Source organism: Ovis aries, chromosome 15 (assembly GCF_016772045.2).
Source record: "Ovis aries strain OAR_USU_Benz2616 breed Rambouillet chromosome 15, ARS-UI_Ramb_v3.0, whole genome shotgun sequence".
In the NCBI taxonomy this organism is placed as follows: Eukaryota; Metazoa; Chordata; class Mammalia; order Artiodactyla; family Bovidae; genus Ovis; species Ovis aries.
In genome coordinates this window covers 28,654,340-28,679,582 of record NC_056068.1, presented here as the reverse complement: position 1 = coordinate 28,679,582, position 25,243 = coordinate 28,654,340, and the positions used below count along the sequence as shown (strand labels likewise).

At 41.5% G+C, this 25,243-nt stretch overlaps 1 protein-coding gene and 1 long non-coding RNA gene across 11 annotated transcripts in view; one reads left to right on the top strand and one right to left on the bottom strand.

Moving 5' to 3' along the window:
- Positions 1–601, bottom strand: part of LOC121816631 (uncharacterized) — a 55,021-nt gene extending 54,420 nt beyond the window's left edge. For all 4 annotated transcript variants that reach the window (XR_009596592.1, XR_009596591.1, XR_006056275.2 and 1 more), the window contains exon 1: positions 439–601. This is a non-coding gene — a long non-coding RNA (uncharacterized LOC121816631). The remainder of the gene's footprint in view (positions 1–438) is intronic.
- On the top strand, positions 417–24,910 carry MPZL3 (myelin protein zero like 3). 7 transcript variants are annotated; one of them, XM_042232691.2, is made up of 7 exons: positions 417–568; positions 12,019–12,185; positions 15,669–15,879; positions 17,895–18,060; positions 19,831–19,891; positions 21,585–21,642; positions 22,074–24,910. In XM_042232691.2, the coding sequence occupies exons 1-7, from the start codon at positions 496–498 to the stop codon at positions 22,085–22,087; spliced, it is 750 nt and encodes a 249-aa protein (XP_042088625.1). In that variant the 5' UTR covers positions 417–495; the 3' UTR covers positions 22,088–24,910. The 7 variants fall into 7 exon arrangements, with proteins under 7 accessions (XP_042088625.1, XP_004016117.1, XP_042088628.1 ...); XM_004016068.6 differs by lacking the exon at positions 21,585–21,642; XM_042232695.1 differs by lacking the exon at positions 21,585–21,642 and having other exon boundaries at positions 474–692; positions 12,045–12,185.
- Positions 24,911–25,243: the final 333 nt, after the last annotated feature.

Here is a 25,243-nt window from a genome sequence, read left to right as displayed (position 1 = left end):
GGATGCTGTATTAGCTACACATACACACAAATCAGTCTTGTACAAACTGCCCACGAAGGCCTAATACAAATTTATCTATTCACTGAATAACCCTGTATGCTCTCCAGGGTTACTGTGAACTCTTAAATGCATAGAAATCTATTCCGAAAGCATTCAATAAAATAATCTGTAAGGAGTTAAAGGATTTCTGGCTTAGAGTCAGAGGATCAAGACGATAAAGTCCTGCAGAATTCCATTACAAAAGTCAATTCTCCAAAGCCTGTCTGACTTCATTTCGAGTAAAAGAGAAGAATGAACTCCTCCTTGAGAGTTAAGCATCGCTGACTAGAAGTGAGCAAGTCCTGGTGTGGCTCTGGAAAGAAGCCACGTTGCTATGGCAACTTGAATCGCCATTTTAGGTCTTGCGGCCTCCCGCCCAGGCGTCACTTCCGGTGTTACCTGTGTGGTGATCGGGAGCCGTAAACAAGGTGTGCAAACTTCTGGAGACCTGTCGGGATGCAGCAGAGCGGGGTTCCTGGAAGCCGTGGCTGCGCTCTGTGCCCACTGCTGGGTGTCTTGTTCTTCCAGGGTGAGTGAGCCGGCGGCGGGCTCGACTTACACTTCCGGCCGGGGGCTCAGGGAAGATGGTCGCTTTTCCGGTTCCGGTGGGGGGTCTGAGGAAAGCCCCCACTGAGCTTCTGGGAAGGAAGGAAGTAAGCGGGAGGCGGTGGCGGGGGATGTTCTCGGAATTACCACCCACTGAGCGGAGTCGGTGGCTAGTCAGTGTTTTCCCGAGCCCCTGAGAGCTCGACCACCTTGCGTGACTCTTATACTGCGGCGAGGGGGCGACTTGATAGAAACACGGAGGGCGCTGACTTTAGGGGGCACCTGGCATTATCTCGTGATGAGTTATCAACGGTTGACTCGGCTGTGGTTTTGTGGGCCTTATCTCCTGCTTAGGAGAAAACAGTTCTAGTCTTCAGCAGTTTGTCCCAGTAATTTTGGGAAAGTGAATTCGTGATTGTTGGCAGTTCTATTTTTTGTAAGAGATTGTCAGGGCCTAGGAAGTAAAACATTTGTTAGCCGCAGAAAGGATGTGCTTTGATCTCTTGATAGTGATGCATTTGTTGAGGAAAAGCAACTGCTTTAGTATTTTAATAAGTTTCTTTTTTTTTTTAAATAGAAGGTAGGGAATGTCAGTTCTGTTAAAATTTTAATTAAATATCAGTTAATATTCACTCTATGACATAATCTTAAAATTTGGATAAGTTTTGCTTTCATGCAGTTTTCAAGTTGCATAAATTTCAGTCAACCTAATTACCTTCATCTAGGGTACAATTATTTCCTGGATTTTTGTGTATGTATGTGTTTGTCTTGCCCAGGAAATCATATGTTAGTAGAGCTAGCATTAGAGTGAATTGTTAACTTTGCAAAAAATTTCCCTGTGGGAATTTCTGAAGAGGACCTTTGACATAAAGGCTTCAGGTGTTGTAAGACTCAGCAGGTAGGGCTAGGGAGTTTTTATTTATTTGATGATGACTAGTATTTATGCCGCCAGGACACTCCCTGATCCCTCCCAGCTTTTCAGCTAAATTATTTTGCAATATAATATTTAGGCTGAATTGCTGTCACTCTAAATAATCCTGGTTTCCTATCTCCCTCTTATTTTCTCTCACACAAATGTTCAAATATTAGCCTATTGAAAAAAAATTCTAGAATAGTGGGTGATTTTGGAGGTGTCTTGAAAGATGGATATTCTTGAAGAATAGAAAATGGAGCTTCCCTTGTGGCTCAAATGGTAAGAATCTGCTTGCAATGCAGGAGACCCAGGTTCACCGTCTGGGTTGGGAAGATTCCCTGGAGAAGGGACTGGCTACCCCATGGACAGAAGAGCCTGGTGGGCTACAGTCCATGGGATCGTAAAGTGTCAGACAGGACTGAGCTACTAACACCACAACAACAGAGAAAGAGAGTAAGGAAAATTCCAGACATAGAAACATAAACAAGGGATGGTGGTATTAAGTAATTTTCCAAACAAATTTGATTCAGTTCAGTTCAGTCGCTCAGTCGTGTCCGACTCTTTGTGACCCCATGAATCACAGCACACCAGTCCTCCCTGTCCATCACCAACTCCCAGAGTTCACTCAGTCTTACGTCCATCGAGTCAGTGATGCCATCCAGCCATCTCATCCTCTGTCGTCCCTTTCTCCTCCTGCCCCCAATCCCTCCTAACATCAAAGTCTTTTCCAATGAGTCAACTCTTCGCATGAGGTGGCCAAAGTACTGGAGTTTCAGCTTCAGCATCATTCCTTCCAAAGAAATCCCAGGGCTGATCTCCTTCAGAATGGACTGGTTGGATCTCCTTGCAGTCCAAGGGACTCTCAAGAGTTTTCTCCAACACCACAGTTCAAAAGCATCAATTCCTCAGCACTCAGCTTTCTTCACAGTCCAACTCTCACATCCATACATGACCACTGGGAAAACCATAGCCTTGACTAGATGGACCTTAGTCAGCAAAGTAATGTCTCTGCTTTTGAATATGCTGTCTAGGTTGGTCGTAACTTTTCTTCCAAGGAGTAAGCATCTTTTAATATCCCATGTTGACCCCAGATATATCTCTGTGGTCAGGAGGATGGTGTGCTGGATCTAGTTCCTACTGGCTTTCAAGAGTTGATCATGCGCGTGTCTTCCTAACTCAGCATTCACAGACTTTGCGTTTGTAGCTTGAAAATGGCCATGGTGGGAGTATCTGTGCCACAGAAATTGTCAAAGCCTACACACCTGGGTTTTCTGTTTTTAGTTTTTCACCAGCACACCTCTGGATGTAATGATTGGTTTAGGTCAATCTGAGGCACTATTCTGAGCTGGGAGTGAAAGTTAAAGTGAAAAGTGAAAGTTAAGTCGCTCAGTTGTGTCCGACTCTTTGGACCCTGCGGACTGTAGCCCACCAGGCTCCTCTGTCCATGGGATTCTCCAGGCAAGAATACTGGAGTGGGTTGCCATTTCCTTCTCCAGAGGATCTTCCCAACCCAGGGATCAAACCCAGGTCTCCCACATTGCAAGCAGGTGCTTTAACCTCTGAGCCACCAGGGAAGCTGAGAGTAGGGTCTATTTATTCTTAATTTGCTCCTCTCTCATCAAATCCATTCACTTTTCTTCTCTGTTTTTCCTACTCCTCGGAGAGCTAACCCATAAACTACCTCATCCAGGCTCCCATCCTCTGGCTTCCTGTTAGGTTTGGTCAATGGGAGGCATTGGCAGGAGATTGAAAGGCAGGATGAGAAAGACATTTTTCTTCCATGCTCCCTCCCTGTCATGGTGCCATGGTTGATAGTGGCTGTGTTCTACTGTGGCTATAGCTTCTGTCAAGTGGCCCACACATCCACCTCTTACCAGGCTGCAGTAACACCATTTCCTTCCTTTGCCCCTCAGGACTGGAGTGGTAAAGACTTCGTGCCTTCGTTGGCTTCCCTGACCCTGAGAAAAGTCCCTCTGAAAAGTGGCCCATACACTTTGCAAAGTCTTAGCTGACTCTGCCTTCTGTTTCCTGCCTGGACCCTGACAGACACATGCAAGCTCTTGGGCTATGTGGGAAAGCTGGATATCCCAAGAAAATCTGGGTATCGTGAGGAAAGGAGATGAGGGGAATGGGTATTGAGCTGGTGACAAGAGTTCACTGCCTTCAGGTTAGAGTCCTGTGGTGGTGATAGTCAAGTGAGTATATGCTGTACTAGTTGGACACTCAGAGGCAGGTCATGGCAAGCAGCATACTTTGGGGAATCATTAGCCCATTGGTGGTTGTGAAATCTGTAAAACTGGATAGGGTTGTCTAAAGAGAACATGTTGAAAGAAGGACCATGGGCTCAGGGTGAACTCTGAGCAACACCAATGTTTAAGGGATGGGGTAGGAAAAAAGGAGCCTTAGAAGGAAATTTGATAGAAACTCTCAGAGAAGTGAAGTGTGTACTTGTATATGTATATGTAACACAGTCAGTGTGGAGATTTGGTTGGAGGGAGACTAATGAGATTCTGATTTTATAGCTCTAATCCATATTTCTTCTTTGCTATAAACCAGGATTGGCAAACTTTTGTAAAGGGCCAGATAGTCTTTTAGGCTTTGTAGGCAACATAATTTCTGTTGCAGCTATTCAATTTTGTTGGGGTAGCATAAAGGGATCCCTACACAATACATAAATAAATGGAGCTGGCTGTGTTTGAATAAAAATTTATCTATAAAAAGATGTTGTGATACATACTACTTATGTATAAAATAGATAACTAATGAGGACCTACTGGGTAGCACAGTGAACTCTACTAAATACTCTGTAATGACCTATGTGGGAAAAGAATCTAAAACATAGATACCTGTATATGTGTACCTGATTCACTTTGCTGGACAGCAGAAACTAGCACAACATTGTAAATCAACAATAAAAGTTTTTTAAAAAGAATGTAGAGAATAGAATATAACCGTTTTGCAATCCTAATAAATAAAGCAAATTGATGATTAAAAAAAGGATGATGTGGGCTAGATTTGGCCCATGGTCCATAGTTTGCTGACCCCTGCCCTAAATCAACTGCCTCCCCACCCCCTATCCCCCAATATTATCCCTTGGATATCTCAAAGTCACCTTAAACTTGATCCAAAATCAAACTCATTTTCTCTCTTGCCGAGCCTGGTACTTTTCTAGTCTTCCCTGTGTCAGTGAATACTATCACCAAGACATAAACTTGGGAGTTACCCTTGATATTTCTCTTACCCAAATATTCCACGTATGACCTGTCACCAGCTCTTGCTGGTTTTACATTGTAAGGAGTGTCTTCTGAGTTCTCTCCACGTCCACTGCCACCAAGTTAGTTCAAGCTTTCCTTATTTCCCCCTTTGACTATTTAAGTAGCTTCTTAGGTTATTTCTTTATATATACTCTTGGCTCACTCTAAGTGTCTTTGCTAGAGTGATGTTTTAAAAATGCAGACTTCGTCATGCCCCTTCTCACTCCGTCCCATACTTAAGGATTTTCCACTTACTTTGAAAGTACGACTTCCCGTTACTCTGAGAATAAGGACCCAAATCTCTAAAGTCCTGCCTAATCTGGTTTCTGCTTACCTCCTAGTAATGTCCTATTCTTCTCTCTTGTGCTTTTGTGTTGCTGCCATTCTGCTTTTCTTTCTGTTCCCTGACTGACTGTCCTCTTTCTGGCACAGGACCTTTGCATATGCAGAGTTCTCTGCCCGGAATACTCCTGGTCTCCTCACCTTGTTACCCTTCCTTCAGAACTCAACCCAAAAGTAACCTTTTCAGGAAGACTTTCATTAACCACTCCCTGCTCCCCTATCATAACTGATATAGTTCTCATAGCACTCTCTTTGTCTTTTCCATGTAGTGCGTATCAGAGTTTGTAATTATACATTTGTCTTTATTTGATTAGTATATTGAACTTCTGCTACCTTTTAAAAAATATTTATTTGGCTATACTTGGTCTTAGTTGCGGCATGTGAGATCTTTTGTTGCAGCTCGTGGGATCTAGTTTCCCGATCAGGGATCAAACCTCAACCCTGAGAGTGTGGAGTTGTAGCCGCTGGACCACCAGGGAAGTCCCCTTCTGCTGCATTTTAAACTCCAAAACAGGGAGTATATGTATTTTGCTCACATTTAATCTTGGACTCAGAGGGTGGCACAAAACAGATGCTCAATAAATCTATGTTTGAAGAATGAGTGAATGAATGAGAGTATCATCCTGGAAACCTTGAGACAGAGAAGGTCATGGAGCAAATGGTCACTCTTGCAGAGGGAGCCAGTAAAGTCAGGAGAGAAACGTCAGTTTTGATCCCTTGGATTTTTCAGGTTTAAGACAATACTACCTTTTATTAGAGGTGGTAGTGGAGTCCAGGTTGTGCGGTAGGGGTCCAGGAGTGGATAGGCAGGAAAGAAAGGGAGATGTTAGATGTAGACAACTTTTGCACAAACTTGGCTTAGGAAAGAGAGGGCAGTGGTTGGTAATGAATAGTATGACAGGGTTAAGGAAATTTTGTTATTAAAACAATAACAAAATTTCCTTAACCCTGTCATACTGTAATTGTAACACTGTAACAATAGTTATATGTTTTTATAGATGAGAGAGACTCCTATGTTTTTAGAGGCTGAGGGAAGAGACAGCCCTTCTTGAAAGGGGTAAGCTGAAGATATTGAGAGGGTTTTTGTTTTTGTTTGTTTTTTTCTGGAGCAGGGCTTGGAAGGGAGGTATCCAGGCAGAGAAGAAGGGCTTGATCTTGCATAGAAAAAGGGACACCACACCCTTTCAGATTGGAGGTAAGCGTGGGTACAGACACACGAAGGTGTGTGACTAAGCAGTTTGTATTGCTTCAAGTTTCTTGAAGAAGAGAGATGTTTTCTTTTGAGAATGAGGTGTTTATAGGTTGTACAGGGGATAAAAGAGAATGGCAACGTTTGAGGAGTCAGAGGAGCTGACCAAGGCTGGTTAAAGAGTCGTCATAACTTGGGACTTCCCTGGTGGTCCAGTGGTTAAGACTCTGGGCAGAGTGTGTGTTTGATCCCTGGTCAGGGAACTAAGATCCCACATGTTGTGCAATGTGGCAAAAAAAAAAAAAAAGTCTAGATAATTAAAAAAATGTCATCTTGCCTCATTAAAGGCTTAGCTGTGATAGAATTCATGAGTTTCTTATGGTAACTATTTGTGCAATGGTGTGATTTTTCTCCTTCAGTAGATACCAGCTATAGTCTAGAAGTGGTCATTTAGGCTGAGTTTTCCCTGCTGCTGCTGCTGTTGCTGCTAAGTCTCTTCAGTCGTGTCCAACTGTGTGCGACCACATAGATGGCAGCCCACCAGGCTCCACCGTCCCTGGGATTCTCCAGGCAAGAACACTGAAGTGGGTTGCCCTTTCCTTCTCCAATGCATGAAAGTGAAAAGTGAAAGTGAAGTCGCTCAGTCGTATCTGACTGTTAGCGACCCCATGGACTGCAGCCCACCAGGCTCCTCCATCCATGGTATTTTCTAGGCAAGAGTACTGGAATGGGTTGCCATTGCCTTCTCCAAGTTTTTCCTGAATCAGTGCAAAGAAAAGAGAGGTGTCTAGGAGGCTTAAAAATGTTGAAAAAACTATAAAAATGGGAAAGGAGGAGAGTGAGGGACTAATAAGCACACTTTGTTCCTATATGAGAACTTTGGTGACCTGTCCACCTCTTTCTCTCTCAGCCTGCTTCTCTTCCTCTGAATTTTGCCCTTAAGTTACTTCTATTTAATGGAGGAAATCATCTTTACAAACTGAGTACAAACAGTGGTATATGTGCTTGAGTAGCATTATATGCTAAATTTTATGTGAAAATTGAAAAAAATAATAAACTGCATCAGAGAATTTGGGAGGGCATTGTAAGGGAGCTGATATTTGAGCTGAGTTTTGAAGGGTGTGGGGGATGTGGTGTTGTGGGAACAACCCAGGCAGGTTTGGTAGGGATGGGGAGAGCATTCTAGACAAAGACATATTCAACGAAAGTCACAGTAGCATGAAGGATATAGTAAATTTGGGAAATGGTAGGACATTTTGGGCATAGTGAAAGGGATGGGATAGGTAGTGGGTACAGTAGCAGAAGGAGGCCAAGTTGGCACTATTTAGATTTTATGTTATAGCCCAATAGAAAATTCCTGAAGGTTTTTGAATCTTTGTGGTGTTCATTTTAATGATAATAGCTAGCATTTATCGAAAGGTTCAATTTCAGGTTCTATGCTAAGCATTTTATGTGTTACCTTCTTTAATCTTATTAGATCCTCCCAGTGACTCAGTGGAGTAGGTCTTTTTTATTATTCCCACTTAAAGTGAGAAAATTGAGTCTGGAACAGATTAGGTAACTATTATCAAGATTTCATAGGCAGAAAGTAGCTAGGCTAGAACTCAAGTTCAAGTCTGTCTAATTCTAAATCCAAGCTTTAAAATCTCTCTGGTATTCTTATGTTTTAAGATAAAGATAGTGGGCTGGTCAAAAAGTTTGTTTGGGTTTTTCCATAAGTTCTTATGTAAAACCTGAGTGACCTTTTTGGCCAATCCAAATGTATAAAGGATATGAGGAGAGTGTAGATTTGCTAAGTCACTTCAGTCGTGTCTGACTCTGTGCGACCCCATAGACGGCAGCCCACCAGGCTCCCCCGTCCCTGGGATTCTCCAGGCAAGAACACTGGAGTGGGTTGCCATTGCCTTCTCCAATGCGTGAAAGTGAAAAGTGAAAGTGAAGTCGCTCAGTCGTGTCCGACTCTTAGTGACCCCATGGACTGCAGCCCACCAGGCTCCTCTGTCCATGGGATTCTTCAGGCAAGAGTATTGGAGTGGGGTGCCATTGCCTTCTCCAAGAATGTAGATTATCTGTTTATTATTTATTTCTGCTTTCCAGTTTTTAGAGCTGTATCTTTATTACAGAAACCCTGTATCTTGGATCAGGAGTGAGGGCTTAGGAGTTGACAAGGTTTTGAAGGATGAAGTCTTTCCAGGCAGAGGAGCAGCATTTGCAAAGGCATGGGAGGAATGACAAGTTTAGCATGGCAAAGTCAGGATGTTTTAGATGAACGAGCCAGAAATAGTCCTCATTTTGGGGATGGGCTTAGTCTTGGTCTTGTAAGCTTAGTCTTGGTCTCCTCCTTTTAAGAGGAATGTGAACAGACTGGATTGTCCAGAGAGGAGAGAAAAAGGTGATTAAAAGCAGCAGAGGTAAAGGGAGTGGAATGGATGACTCATAAGTATGTCTGTGTTAAGAAAGGTTGAGAGCGTAAGTTGAGTTCAGTTCAGTTGCTAAGCTGTGTCTGACTCTTTGCAACCCATGGACTGCAGCATGCCAAGCTTCCCTGTCCTTCACTATCTCATGGAGTTTGCTCAAATTCATGTCTTTGAGTTGATGATGCCATCCAACCATCTTATTCTTTGTCACCCCCTTCTCTTCCTGCCCTCAGTCTTTCCCAGCACCAGGGGCTCATGCAATGAGTCAGCTCCTTGTATCAGGTGGCCAAAGTATTGGAGCTTTAGCATCAGTCCATCCAATGAATATTCAGGGTTGATTTCCTTTAGGATTTACTGGTTTGATCTCCTTACTGTCTAAGGGACTCTCAAGAGCCTTCTACAGAACCACAGTTCAAAAGCATCAACTCTTTGGCGCTCAGTCGTCTTTTTTTTTCTCTAGGCCTTCTTTTTGGTCCAACTCTCACATCCCTACTTGACTACTAGATAAACCATAGCGTTGACTATATGGATCTTTGTTGCAAAGAGATGTTTCTGTTTTTTAGTATGGTGTTTATCAGTTAGTTTATCAGGATTTCCCTGGTGGCTAAGGCGGTAAAGCGTCTGTCTACAGTGAGGGAGACCTGGGTTCGATCCCTGGGCCAGGAAGATTCCCCTGGAGAAGGAAATGGCAATCCGCTCCAGTACTATTGCTTGGAAAATCCCATGGACAGAGGAGGCTGTAGCCTGGTAGGCTACAGTCCATGGGGTTGCAAAGAGTCATAGTTTTTCTTCCAAGGAGCAGGTGTCTTTTAATTTAATGGCTGAAGTCACTGTCCTTAGTGATTTTGGAAGCCAAGAAAATAAAGTCTGTCACTGTTGCCATTTTTCCCCAATCTGTTTGCCATGAAGTGATGGGACCAGATGCCATGGTCTTAGTTTTTTTAATATTTAGTTTTAAGTCATCCTTTTCACTCTTCTCTTTCACCCTCATCAAGAGGCTCTTTAGTTCCGCTTCACTTTCTGGCATTAAGGTGGTATCCTCTGCATTTCTGAGGTGGTTAAGGACAGAACTAAAGAGGTGGCAGTAAGGATGATGAAGCTAGCTAATGCGCATTGATCACTTACTCTGGGTTAGGTAGGCTTCTTAATGTGGCACCTGTTTTAATTCAAACATTTCTCGCAGTTACCTACTAAGGTAAGTGTTGTTATTCTCATTCCTACCAGAACGAGAAGCTGAAGAAATCAAGTATGAAGACCACAGAGTCAGCAATTGATAGGGCTGGGATTTGTATACTGTCTCAACCAGAGGGACTGCTGGTTTTCAGGATGGTGTGTGGGTTTGTTCTCTTTTGAAACCTTGCTGCTCTCTTTGCCTTTGGCCTGCCAGATAAATCACAGCTCATTGTGGTGGAGAAGGAAGCAGGAAAAACGAACTGCTAGTGGCTTGCTTTCCTAAAAAGTGGCTCCCTAGTGGGAGAGAATTTGCTACTACTGTTCTCTGAAAGTAGAGGGAATTGTCCAAAGAAAGTGCCAACTCTTTTAGGGGAGACAGGGTTTCAGAGTTGGATCTATGGGGGTGGTTTTGGACAGAGGAAGTCTCTAGAGAGTTTTAAAATCATATTTTTACATTTTAAAATGCATTAAATTGCCTAGAGGCTGTCATGCAGAGTGAGGTAAGTCAGATAGAGAAAAAATATCATATATTAACATATATTTGGAATCTAGAAAAATGGTACTGATGAACAGATTTGCAGGGCAGAAATAGGGATGCAGAGAATGGACTTGTGGACACGGCAGGGGAAGGAGAGGGTGGGACAATTGACATGAGTAACACTGACACATATATGCTGCCATGCGTAAAGTAGATAGCTAGTGGGATGCAGCTGGACAGCACAGAATACTAAGCTCTGCAGTGACCTAGCAAGGTGAGATGGGGGATGGGGGAGGGGGAGGCGCAAGAGGGAGGGGATACATGTATACTTACAGCTGAATCACGTTGTTGTGCAGCAGAAATGAACACAACATTGTAAAGCAATTTTCCTCCAATAAAAAAAAAGAACCTTACCAAGCCAAAAAAATGCATTAAATTGCAAATTTAAGAAACTTTTTCTTGCCCCGATTTACTTTTAATGAGTATGTGATTCATTCAGATTCAGATCAGTTGCTCAGTTGTGTCTGACTCTTTGCGACCCCATGAATCCCAGCACTCCAGACCTCCCTGTCCATCACCATCTCCTGGAGTTCACTCAAACTCACATCCATCAAGTTGGTGATGCCATCCAGCCATCTCATCCTCGGTCGTCCCCTTCTCCTCCTGCCCCCAATCCCTCCCAGCATCAAAATCTTTTCCAATGAGTCAACTCTTCGCATGAGGTGGCCAAAGTACTGCAGTTTCAGCTTCAGCATCATTCCTTCCAAAGAAATCCCAGGGTTGATCTCCTTCAGAATGGACTGGTTGGATCTCCTTGCAGTCCAAGGGACTCTCAAGAGTCTTCTCCAACACCGCAGTTCAAAAGCATCAATTCTTTGGCGCTCAGCTTTCTTCGCAGTCCAACTCTCACATCCATACATGACCACTGCCTTGACTAGACAGACTTTGTTGGCAAAGTAATGTCTCTGCTTTTCAATATGCTATCTAGGTTGGTCATAACTTTCCTTTCAAGGAGTCAGCGTCTTTTAATTTCATGGCTGCAGTCACCATCTGCAGTGATTTTGGAACCCAAAAAAATAAAGTCTGACACTGTTTCCACTGTTTCCCATCTATTTCATTAACCAGCTTTAAGAAAGGGAAAAATGAAACAAAACCAGATAGAACCTCAAGGTAGATTTATAAAATTCTTTGAAAAAAATTCCAATTCTTATTTCTGCTGGTGGTTGGGACAGTGATAGCTTTAGGTTAACAGCTGAGCTGTATTTGGGGTAAATCCCTCAGATACAATAGTTGTCATACTCCTGCAGTGTAAGTGTGTCAAGGGAGTGGGTGGCATTGCCTTTTAGCCTTCTGTGGGCTGACATGCTTCATTATAGTTAATTTAACCACAAGTCTATTGGAAAAATGCTGGTATGACCAGGTTTAAAATTTTTACCCAGACTTTCATTCTATGACTTCATTTCGTAAAATGATGAACCACCGCCCCACTGTTAATTAATGTAGATATCCACTCCTTATCGTTTTGGGCCTGCCTGAGAAGATATTTATTCCCATGGCTTTTTGATGAGAGACCTAAAAATGATACCTAGTGCTTCTGTGTTGTTCACTCACATCTATGTATTCCATCCAGTGCACACATTTTAAAAGTTTGGGCTTGCTTTGATTAGGTGTTTATGTCGTCTTTTCCCTGGAGATTAAAGCGGATGCCCATGTCCGGGGTTATGTTGGAGAAAATATCAAGTTGAGATGCACCTTCAAGTCATCCTCTTCTGTCACAGACAAACTCACCATAGACTGGACATACCGACCTCCGAGCAGCAGTCGCACGGAATCAGTAAGTGTATACTTTAATTTTTACAACATTTATTTATTTGGCTGTGTAGACTCACATGGGCTCTTTAGTTATGGCACGTGGCTTAGTTGCCCCACAGCATGTGGGGTCTTAGTTTCCCAACCAGGGATAGAACCCACGTCCCTTGCGTTGCAAGGTGGATTCTTAACCACTAGACCACCAAGGAAATCCCAGTAAGTGTATACTTTTAAGGCTGTTTCTTTGAGCTTTCTGTGGTCAACAACTCTGGAACCCTTTTATTCTAAGTCACAGGCATACTTCAGGCCTTCTCATCTTCAAATAGAAGATGAGCTTCTATTAAATAGAAGGAGATGAGCTTCTACTCTGTATGACAGCCATTTTTGGTCATGGAGGGCTTTTTCTTCTATGTAAGAATCTTGCAAATATGCTATAGGAAAAAACCAGTCAGAAACTCAGAGGAAATGTGGTTTAATTTTGTTTCCCCTTTGTTGTTTCATTTTGCTTGGCTTCATAGCTTGAGTTTCAGATTTGTTGTACAAAAAGGGTACCTCCAGGCTGTTGGATAGAAAAATTCTATAGGTCCCAGTCTTAGACATCCTTTCACTTAATACTGCTCATTTCCTGTCATGTGAGGTCATCTCTGTGGGTGTATCTGTTTGTATATCAGCACTGTGTAGATTTATCTTGGCATCTTCTCCAGTGTATAAACATCTGCATTTACATAACTCCCTTTGAAGGAAGTGGTGGCACCTTATGTTGATGACAGATGCTGTTGGTGACAGATGGTCGTGAAATATTAGAAGCAATATATTTTAATCACACATATAAAACACGTTTATGGCTCAAATCCATTGTGGATGTCTAATTGAAGATTGCAGTGCTATTAAAAAATACTTTCTCTGTATGCTTCCAGCAACATCCTAGGTCAGGATACATTTTATCAAGAAAGTGAATGTCATAGCAGTATGTCAGATTGTGTTTTTGAAAGTATCCTTCATTTTTTATCCTATTTCCTTCACTAGAAGTAATTTCTCTTTGATTTTAATATGTAAGTTTTGGATTTTGTTTTAGGAGTCATTATTGAATGCCATGTAGCATCTCCCGGTAGCTACAGTAGGTGTCCCAGTAGGTTGTTCTAGTGAAGGTGGCTCCAGGGAGGGAAGCAAGGCTGTATTTGCAGTCCTTTTTCTTTAGACTTAAAATAGGTCACTTTATTTTGAGTGGTCAGGAAACTATGGCTGGCTTTATATGACTCTTCTTTGGCCAAAAGTAGGACAGAATAAACAATGGGATTTTCTAGGGGTACTAAAATGCAAACAGCAGTTCTCATATGGTGCTGCTTTTTTTGAGGCTAGTCAGGAAACCAGCAAACACACCCAAGCTGGAATTATTGGACCCTTAAAGTTTGCTTTATGCTATGTTGCAGTTATGTGCTCAGTCAGGATTCTATCAAACTAATCAGATAACAGGATTTGAATATCACTAGTTTAACTTAAAATTTACAGATTAGATTAATCTTGATTCACAGCAGGCTTTGTTTTGTCAATCAGTTCAGTTCAGTTCAGTCACTCAGTCATGTCCAACTCTTTGTGACCCCATGGACTGCAGCATGCCAGGCCTCGCTGTCCATCACCAACTCCTGGAGTTTACTCAAACTCATGTCCACTGAGTCCGTGATGCCATCCAACCGTCTCATCCTCTGTTGTCCCCTTCTCCTCTCACCTTCAATCTTTCCCAGCATCAGGGTTTTTTCAAATGAGTCAGCTCTTCGCATCAGGTGGCCAAAGTATTGGAGTTTCAGCTTCAGCATTAGTCCTTCCAATGAACACCCAGGACTGATCTCCTTTAGGATGGACTGGTTGGATCTTCTTGCAGTCCAAGGGACTCTCAAGAGTCTTTTCCAACACCACAGTTCAAAAGCATCAAAGCACTCAGCTTTCTTCACAGTCCAACTCTCACATCCATACATGACTACTGGAAAAACCATAGCCTTGACTAGATAGACCTTTGCTGGCAAAGTAATGTCTCTGCTTTTTAATATGCTGTCTAAGTTGGTCATAACTTTTCTTCCAAGGAGTAAGTGTCTTTTAATTTCATGGCTGCAGTCACTATCTGCAGTGATTTTGGAACCCCCAAAATAGTCTGCCACTGTTTCCACTGTTTCTCCATCTATTTGCCATGAAGTGATGGGACCGGATGCCATGATCTTTGTTTTCTGAACAAAAATTGTTTTGTCAATAAGGAGTTTTAAATCCTTTTATGCCGATGCTGATAATCTGTGATAGTTATTCTTTACCTCCATCTTTGGAACACTCAAAGAGTGTTCCAGCTGTGTAAATCAATTAGTAAACAAATATTGTTTACTAATATCTGTATTTCCCACTAGCTGGTAAATTCCTGCCTGAATCCCACTGTATCATTTTGCTAAACACAGTGACTAAGGGCATGTAGTAAGTGTGCAACAAGTATTCATTGAATGAATGCCTGAACCAGGAAGTGATTTAGTGTCTTCTCTGGGAAATTGCTTTTCACAATTGGGCAATCCAGTGTTTGTAAAAGCCTGGGCTCCTAAGTGGGGAGGATACCAAGTAAGAAAAGAATGAGGAAAGGCTAGAGTCTTGCAAAAGAGAGAAAGATGATATTGTATTGTAGGGCCTGCCCAACCTACCATCAGGTGTAATGAGGTGTTTTTTGGTGATTAGGTATGTGATCACCAATCTGAAGCAGTGTTGTTTTAATTCAGTGTATATTCATTGAGTACCAGTCACACATCTGACTTGGGGTTTTATTAATTTCTAAGATAGATGACTTGAGAGAGGCTTATGTTATAGCCTCTTGGTGATTTTAAGGATAAATGAAAACTCCCTCCTTTCCCACTTATTCATTGTGTGCCTTTGAGGAACTCACTTAATTTTTTGTTTTTGGCCTTGTTTTCCCTGTCTGCCCCATGGATAGTTCAGTGTTGTTGTGAAGGTCAGGTGAGTGAATGTGTAGAGATTGATTGGACCCTATAAAGTTCCATATGATAGTAGATGCTGCTTTAGAATAGGATTTATCGACTTTGGCACTATTGGCATTTTGATCCAGATAATTCTTTGTTGTGGGGGGCTAGCCTATGCACTGTAGGATTTTCAGCAATATCCCCTGGCCTTTACCCTCCAGATACCAGTAATACAACAAAAAATATCTCCAGATGGTGCCAAATGTCTTGAGGGTAAAATTGCCCCTAGTTGAGACCTGCTACTTTAGTACTTTGGGGAGAAGGGGTTCGAGAATCAGAATCCCTGGATTCTTTCATTAGGACTGTTTTGGGGACAAGTTTCATAAACCTGTCTTTTTAACCTATAGTACAGAAGTGAACAAAGCATAAGAAAACATTGTCCAACTGGGAAAACCCATTATACATTTGTATTTTATTTTGGACCTACTTAGCTTTATGTTTCATTGCATTTTCCATATTAACTCTTTTTTTTTTTTTTTTTTCTCATTGTGTTGCTTTCCTAGATTTTTCATTATCAGTCTTTCCAGTACCCAACCACAGCGGGCACTTTTCGGGATCGGATTTCCTGGGTTGGGGATGTATACAAAGGGGATGCATCCATAAGCATAAGCAATCCTACCATGAAGGACAATGGGACATTCAGCTGTGCTGTGAAAAACCCCCCAGATGTGCACCATAATATTCCGGTGACAGAGCTGACAGTCACAGAAAGGGGTAAGCTAACTGCCACCAACTTTGTGCTGCAGTGAGTGCTCTGGGACTTCTGTGGTGGTTTGTGGAGAGATCAGTGATAAGCAGAACTTACCTTATCTTTATCAGAACATTCTGCCATCTTGAAGTGTCTTTGAGAATGAGTTCTTTATTTTGCAAACTAAAGCTTTTTTTTTTTTTTTTTTTTCAAATATCGTCATAGTTTTGCCATGATTCTTCTTTAAATTTTCATTTCAGGTTCTTGTGGAATGTAATGCAAACCCCTGAGTAAATGGAGGGTTGCTGTCTGTGTGAAACAGATGTCATTCTGGTTTCCCTAATGTGTTCATACCCTCAGTTATGAGACTGTGTTTTTGCCTGAGTCTTGAAAGGGTACCTCCTTTAAATATGGAGGCTGCACATTTCTTTTCTGTTGCAAAGAGCAGCTGTTTGCATTCGGTGTGAAACATGAGTGGGATAAGGACCCTCCTTTTTTCTTCCACCATTCCCTGGTGACTATTGAGTGGTCATTCTAGTCCTTATTTGGATTTGAACCAAAGATTTAGAGATAGAGACCTGCATTATGGTTCATTATAGCTACCTTGTCATTTCTCAAATCTTTCTGTATGTCCCTCTCTTTCTCCCTTCCCTTTCTTTTTCTTTATTTTTTTAGGACAACTCATAGATTTCAAAGACATGGACACATTCATACTGCTGGTGGGAGTAGATACTGGTATAGTTTTTCTGGCAGACTGTTTGATAGTATAAATCAGATACCTTAAAATTATATATCCTTTGATCCAGCAATTCCATTTTAAACTGTTTTAAAAAATAGAGCTAAGTATATTTTATATACAAGGATGATCATCATTATATAACTCATAGATTCAAAGAATTGGAAACAACTTGAATATCCAGCATTAGCAGATTGATTCAATAAATTATTCAATATGCAGAATACTATGCAGCCCTTAAAAAAAGTCACACCTGGACTGATGAAGCTATTTGCAGGGCAGGAAAAGAGATGCAGACTTGGAGAATGGACTTCGTGGACACAGTGGGAGCAGGAGAGGATGGGGTGAGCTGGAAGAGTGGTGTTGACACACGTGCACACCACAGGCAAAATAGACAGCTAGTGGGAAAGTGCTGTGGGGCACAGGGAGCTCGGCTCGGCTCTGGGATGCCTGGAGGAGTGGGAGAGGCTCAAAGGGGAGGGAGATATGAACACACACAGCTGATTCACACTGTTCCACAGCAGAAACTAACACCCCATTGTAAGGCAATCATGTGTGTGTGTTAGCCGCTCAGTCGTATCCGACTCTTTGTGACCTCATGGACTGTAGCCTGCCAGGCTCCTCTGTCCATGGGATTCTCCAGGCAAGAATACTCGAGTAGGTTGCCATTTCCTCCTCCAGGGGATCTTCCCGACCCAGGGATCGAACCCGAGTCTCCTGCATTGCAGGTGGACTCTTTACCATCTGAATCACCAAGGAAGCCACCAATTATAATCCAATGAAAAAAATAAATAAAATGGAAAAAAATCACACATGGATGGAATATTTATGGAAAATATTTATATAGTAAATAAAAAAGAGGTTAGAAAAAGTATGTAAAGTATAGTCTACACTTCTGAATATATAGTCTCCTCCCTGTATTCCCACTCATACCCACATACTCCTGGGGACTTCCCTGGTGGTCCAGTGGTTAAGACTTCATCTTCCAACGCTGGGGGTGTGTTTTCCATCCCTGTCAGGGGAGCTAAGATCCCACCTGCCTCGTGGCCAAAACCCCAAAACATAAAACAGAGACACATACTCCTAGAAAGAAGAGTGAACAGGTAGATACTGATGTGTTGATCCTAGGTATCCAGATTATGGGTAACTTTTAATTCTTTGTATTTTTGTGTGTTTTCTAGTGTTTCTACCATGAATTTATTCATTTTGTAATCAGAAGAAAACTGGAGCAAAAGTAAGACTGTCTCATGTCATAGGAAGCACTTCGCACATCCCTCTCTTTTACCTTCTCTTTCCCTCCTTCAGGTTTCGGCACGATGCTGTCCTCTGTGGCCCTTCTTTCCATTCTTGTCTTCATTCCCTCAACTGTAGTGGTGATTCTGCTACTGGTGAGAATGGGAAGGAAGTCTGCGGGGCTGAAGAAGAGGAGCAAGTCTGGCTATAAGAAGTCGTCTATTGAGGTTTCAGATGAGTAAGTCCAGTTGCAGTCCTGAGCCGTCAACCCTCTTCCAAGCCATGCTTTCTGGACAGCACCAGACCTCTGCATCCATGCCTTCCTTTCTTCCAGGCTGACCTCAGTTCTGCTGAAAGGGGAATTTGTGGATATTACCTTAGTGAGAAAGAGATAGAGGAGTTAATAGCATGGTACTAGTCTCTTTTTTTTTTTTGGAAATAAGATTGTACAGTTCAGAGTGTAAATTCTGAAATGAATCTCTCATTCCTTCCAAATGAACAGGAAATCACCAAGTCAATTATTTTTTCCTTTTCCTTATTCTGGCACCAAGCTGACAGAAATGTCTGAGCAGTGAGAGAGGCTTTAGAACAGCCATGGAGGGCTACATAATTTAAATAAGCGAGAACTATTCTTGGTCAGCAAATGCTCCAAAGAGGTTAACTGGATTCTGATTATCAAAAGCAGGTGAGCAGGTGTGATCCAATATTTCCCCTAAGAACAAACCCACTAAAGACAAAAAAAGTAGCAAAAGTCTACATAAAACTCTGTTGATTCTCCATTGTCAATTTCAGGGGCTTGGAACCTTGGAAGAGAAATCTTACTTTGAGAGAATCTAAAATCTTTGTGTGTGTGTGTATGCATGTACACATTTGTATAATGGGAGTAAGAGTCCCCTTTAAAGGAATCTGTGGCCTCCCACAAGGCAAAGAACTCTTGGTAAAAAATACTAAAATGTCTATTTCTAAGCATGGTCTAATAAGACCTCCTTATGATCTAAGCCTGAATCACATTGTTTATTTGCTATTTCTTCTCATTCGTTCCAGTGAGCTGTTTCCTTCTCCAAACCTACTATACTCATTTAGATCTTTAAAATAGAAAATTTATTTATTTGGTTGCTCTGGGTCTTTGTTGCTATGCACAGGCTTTCTCTAGTTGCAGCCAGAGGGGGCTACTCTCCCGTTGTGGTGCGGGGGCTTCTCGTTGTGGTGGCTTCTGTTGTTGCAGAGTGTGGGCTCTAGAGCGTAGGCTCAGTAGTTGTAGCACATGGGCCTAGTTGCCTCACAGCATGTGGGATCTTCCCAGACCAGGGATTGAACTGGTGTCCCTTGCGTTGCAAGGCAGATTCTTAACCACTAGACCACCATAGAAGCCCTATTTAGATATTAAAATTTTTTTTTTCAGTGTGCTTCCCTCTCACCTGGATTCCCCTCCCTCCTTCCCTTGTTTGCCTGGAAAACTCTTCCTTATCTTCCAAGACCCTGCTGCAGCTTCCCCTACTCTTGAATTTCCCTGTTTCTTTCAGGGTAAACTAATCTCTCTCTCCCCTGTGCTGCTGCAGCAGTTTGACTTTAACTCTATGAAAATATTTATCACATTGTATTGTGACATACTTGTTACGTTCTAATGGGTCTCTCACCCTCAGGAAATCAGGAGCTCAGGGGACAGTGCCCAGACATGGTTGATGCCGAGTATAGTTCTAAATGAACAGTTGCCACTAGCTCTTATTTATTGAGCACTTAGTATGTGCCAAGCACTGTGGTCCATGATTTACATGTGCTTATTTTGCATAGACTCCTCACCACTGTCCTTTGAGTATAGCTGGTAATACCTGCATTTTGTAGATGAGGAAACAGGCTCCTGGAGCTTAAATAATTTGCCCAGTCACCCTGTTAGTAAGTGACAGAACTGGAATGTAAAACCACACCCATCTGACTTCAACACTGGTCCTCTTAACAGTCACTACCAAGGATGGTGACTGTCCATATTTGGTCTGTCCTCTTCCTACAGCACTGACCAGGAAGGGGATGACTGCATGGCGAAGCTTTGTGTTCGTTGTGCCGAGTGTGTGGTAAGCCCATGCCATTTCACTGTTCATGCTTTGTTTTCCTGCTTAATTAAGGTAATCCTTTGTCCTCAGAGAAGCAGGGGACATGCAGGTAGGTCTACAGCAAAGTATGAACCAAGGTCTTTGCCCAGAGCGTTTTAGTCTCAGGGGACCCTTCCCATTTCTAACCACTATTTTATTTTCTGTCTTGTGGGCACTGAGTGGTGTCCTTAGGTTAGGAAGGGGACTGTGTAGGCAGCCTCTGCTGACTGACAGGAAAGAGGAATGTCCTGTGTTGCTAAGGTCATACTGGGAGAGCTGGCTGAACTGGCTGAACCTAAAGCCAGTGGAACTGAGCTTTTCTGCTGAGCCTCAGTTTTCCCAGGAAATTAGAGTGATATCACCATTTAGATGACTTGATTGTTTTGTCCATAAGAAATACCCATGTTGGAAGGCTTGAGTTTTGATTGAAATTGCGGAAAGCACTTGCTGTGACTGGTAGGCTTGCATGGCTGCCCCAGGATCCTAGGAGGAGAGGCTTTCTGATGTGGTACTGTTGGAAACAGGTCAAAAGTAACTCATGATCTAATATGAAGTATACCTGTCATTTCAGGGTTTAAACTTGAGCCTTCTTTGTACTTACTGCTAAGCTCAGCACTTGGCCAGATGACTGCAGCCCAATTACTCATCGCAGTGTTCTTTGTTTCTCTTTCTCTCATGTACTTGAGTATTATAAGTGGCTTCTCTGATGAGAGAAAGGTGGATAGTGCCAGTGGATAGAATCTAATTAAAACCCTTTGGGATTTGAATATTTTGATAATACAAAATAAGCTAATGTCCTGAAACTAACATAACATTTTTAATCAACTATATTCCAAGATAAAATAAAAACTTAAAAAAACAGGGGGAAAAGGAATCATTTTTCTGAAACTAATACAGCATTGTTAATCAACTATATTCCAATATAAGATAAAAATTGAAAAGAAAAAGAATCACTTTGCTGTACACTGGAAACTACACAACACTGTTAGTTATGTCTCATCCTCCAGGACACAGTTGAAATGTTACCTTCTCTTAAATTGGGGTACAAATAATAGCTAACTATATCTTTTTAAAATTAGTAAGATATAGTGTCTCAGATAGTGCTTCATGCTATAGAGAAAAAATAAAATAGGAAAAAGAGATGGAATGGGTAGATAAGGGGGTGTGGTACTAAATAGGATGGTTGGGGGAATTCCCTAGTGGTCCAGTGGTTAGGACTAGACACTTTCACTGTCGTGGACCAGGTTCAATCCCTGATTGGAGAACTAAGATCCCATAAGCCACATGATGTGGCCAAAAAAAATAAGATGGTTGGGGGCATCCTCATTAAGATGATATTTAAACAGACATCTAAAACAAGAAGCAAGAGGCATGGCTACCAGGGAGGAGCATTATTCTAGGCAGAGGAAATGGTCGGTGCAAAGACCCTGGGGAGTGGCCATGACTGGCATGTTCGAGGAACAGCATGGAGGCCAATGTGGCAGGAATGAAGAGAGCAAGGCAAAGAATAGCATTTCTTCAGAGAGTAACATCATATCTTATAGAACATTGCATGACTGTAATGACCTAGACTTTCAGTCTTACTGAAACAGAGTCCACTGGAGGTTTTTGCAAAGAGAACGCTGAACTGATTTAAGTGCTAAAAATGTCATTCTGGCTTCTGTGTTGAAAACAGGTGGTGAGGGACCATGACAGAAACACAGTCCATTTCAGAGACTTTAGCAATAATGGAGGTGAGGGAAAAGGGTGCTGATCTGGACCAAGGTGGTGATAGTGGGGATGGTGAGAAGTGGTTGTTCTCTGGTTATAGTTTGTAGGTAAAGCCAGAAGGACTTCTTGACGAGTTGCATGTGTCTGTGAACAAATGAGAGGAGTTAAGGATAAATCTTGACCTGAGCAAATGGTAGAATAGAGTTGCCATTTTCTAATATGTACAAGCCTGTGGGTGGAACAAGTTGTAGGCAGAAGATCAGGAGCTGAGTTTGGATATATTAAATTTGAAATACTTAATAAATTTAGGTGGCTTGAGTCAGTGCCATTTTACTGTTAATGAAGCCCCTAGCTGAGTTCCATTTGGGGGGCCCTACCGTGTGGTCTTTACCTGAATTCTGACTGTGGCATGTATTTCACAGACACACTGCGACTACTATTCTTTCCTTTCCAGGATTCAGACTATGAAGAGACATATTGATGGAAGTTTGCATGATAGAAGAAGAGTCACCTAACAACAGAAAATGTCCCGTTCCACTGGCAGCTAAAGCCTCGAAGAGAAGTGGAGCTGGCTTGGACAGTAATTGTGGAGAATCCTGGAAGTCATCAGTAAAGACTTTAGGAGTGACTTATTTATTGAAGAAATATTCTTTTTGTATTTATAAACTGTTCAAAAACTCTCAGAAGAGACTCATAACTACCCCTTGTTAATAACTTATACTCAATTGAATGAAGGAATTCTTTTCCTAAATAGAAAAATAACTTTTTGTTTAGTCTTTGCTCTTGAATATATTACATGTTTTCTTCCAGTTTTTATGAGGGAGAATCCTAGATGTTGGCCACACTGCTGATACCTATATATATATATATATATATATGTATATGTATGTATTTAATGAAACGGATCTTAGAGCTTCTTGATGTGCTCCTGGACAAAATGTTTTTTGGGGATAGTTATTCTTTGTTTTTTGCTCCATGAATATTTTCAGCTGTGAGTTGGTATACAGCATATACTCATTGGTTTAATTATCTCATCATCAGTTGTGTTTGGGAGGCTTGGAGTGTATAACCCCAGTTTTTTAGAGATGGTAGGATTGGGAGTCAGTAGTTTATTTGACTGAATTTTGAAAGTATTCAAGTGTCAACAATTTACAATTAAGAAATGCTGAGATGGAGGGGTTCCCTTCTTTTTCTCACTAGGTGCAATTTGTTATTTTACTTTCTTACAGCTGAGTGGTTTATGGTTTCCTTCTTGACCTTTCAGATCAGAGGCAAGAAAAACTGTTCATAGCGTTTTTTGTGGGGATAAGTAGAATAACTTTACCAGTTATTTGCAAGGAAATCATCTTTTAACCTATGCTGTTCTTAAAAATTTTCTTCTAAAATGCAGAAAATATGAGTGAAAGAAGGTATTTATAAATCCTTTTTTGCATAATATTTGAGATAAGGAAGTGAGGGTGTATACAACTTTACTTCCTTCTTCTGTTCTCTCGATACTTTCTATCAACTTCCTCCATTCTACTGCACCACATTATTTCAAATATTAATTTACATGGGATTTCCTATAAGCCATTAAGAAGTATGTATGACATATCAGGAAGGGTTGACTGTCTAGTCCTCTGTAATAGAGGGATAGAGTTTGCTTCTTAATTATGAGAGACAAAAAATGTCTCTCATAATTTGATTTTTTTAACAGGATAGCCCCTTTCTGTGATTCTTTGCTAGGTGACTCAGGAGGTTTCTATATTATAGCACAATGCACTGTATGCTATACAAAAGTCACTTTTATATTTTTTTGCCAAGACCTATTTTTAAAAATTTAGGTTATTCCATCTCATAGATTTGGCCTGGCCTTTTATGTTAATCTAGTCCATTAATGAGAGAGTCTGATTAGTTAATAGATGTTACGATTTACCTCTGATCATATAAGAAAGAAGAGGCAGAAGCAAGATTGTCAGTCTGCATCTTCAGTGGTTAAATCTCACAGTCTTGAGCTACTTGTTAAGTATGCGGTTGTCTGGGGCCAATCTAGTGAGACAGTCTAGTCTGACACCTCAACGCAGAAAGGAAAACAGTTTGAGCAACAAGAGTAGATAATTTGGGCTCTGGGACATTTAAAGATAGAGATCTAGTTATGAGATAGACTTCTTGTGGGTCCTCATTCTTTGAGAAAGAGATGATGTTATAGGAACCCAGGTAAAGTTATATCCCATTCAATGAGGGACCAGTTTTGACTTGAGTTTTCTGGCAGTTTCCTTTCAGGCATGTTATAAGGATTCATCCAGCGGGATATGTTTATCACTTTAGGTAAATAGTGCTATGTGAATGCCTGGTCATGTTATTTTGTAGCCTTGATTATGGTTTGAATCAGTCCCTTCCTTTTTAAGTGACCAAATGATGAAATCCTTCAGGGTAGGAGAGTAAGTTGACCACTAGTCTGCTCCATGGGTTTGTGGTCACATCACAGTCTTAAGGTTGCTCTCAGGCTCCTTCTTCAGCCCTTTTATTGGGGTCTGAGTTACGGCTTTTTTCAGAGAAACACAAAGCAGTGTTTGGATACCTGCCTTTTAAGGATGAAAGGAAAATAAAGTGTTTTTTTTAAACTTACTGTTTTAATATTTTCTAAGGTGCTATTCTCTTTTTATTTTTTTCATTTTGCTTTTCCATGAGTTCTTATTACACTTTGTGGAGACCAACCTTGTCTAGAAAGGGAACTGCATTCTGAACCTTCAGAGGGGGTTAAAAGCCTTTCAGAGTTTTTCTTTGGCTGCTGAAGTCTTTACTTGTGGCTACATTGCCTTATGAGTTTTGTGCATTGAGCTCTTAATTCTGTTACCAAATGTGAACTTATAAAATGTTTTGTGTTTCCCATGTGACCTGGTACCTCAAGCTTCTTGGGGGGCGCATTGTCTGTAGCCCTTAAACTGGGCTCTGTGCTTCACAAGGGAATGTTTCATGTCCTTGTTTAGAAAAAATTCTGGTGGCCAAATCCTGAGTCTGCGTGTTCTTGGGTGTCACTCAGTTTTGATTCCAAAGGTCTTCTTGTAAGAAGACCAATAGGGTGTGGCACAAGACTCTCACTTAATTGCACAATTAAAACTTTGCTGCTAGAAGAGGCAACTCCATCCTTTTGACTCTAGTGTTGGACTGTTACCTGCAGCATTTCACTTTGTTTCTTGTTTGTTAATTTTTGTAGGAGGATATGCACTGTTGGGTCATATGCACAGACGTTGTAACTCTTGAGATCTTTACCACATCACAGTTAATAAACTTCTTTGCACTTTCTGGCTACTTTTTGGTGTGTGTGTACATATAAGACTAGAGCTGTCATGTGAAAGAGAAGGGAGGTGGTTTATGATTTTCGGCACCCAGTAACCGTTCGTCTCTGAGCTATACCCCAGCAAAAATCTGCACAGATTCAGAGGTGTGATGGAGCCAGCTCACACCTTAAGAGATGATTGTTAAATTTTTAGGAATTTTTAACAATTGTTAAAAATGTTGGTAGTTTAAAATAGACCACGTTGTGGGTATTTGCTCAGTTGCTGGCTTACCAGCATACTCTTTCTCAAGAACCATGCGACATAGTCCTGGAGAAGAGCAAGCATTCATCAACGTATCAAACAA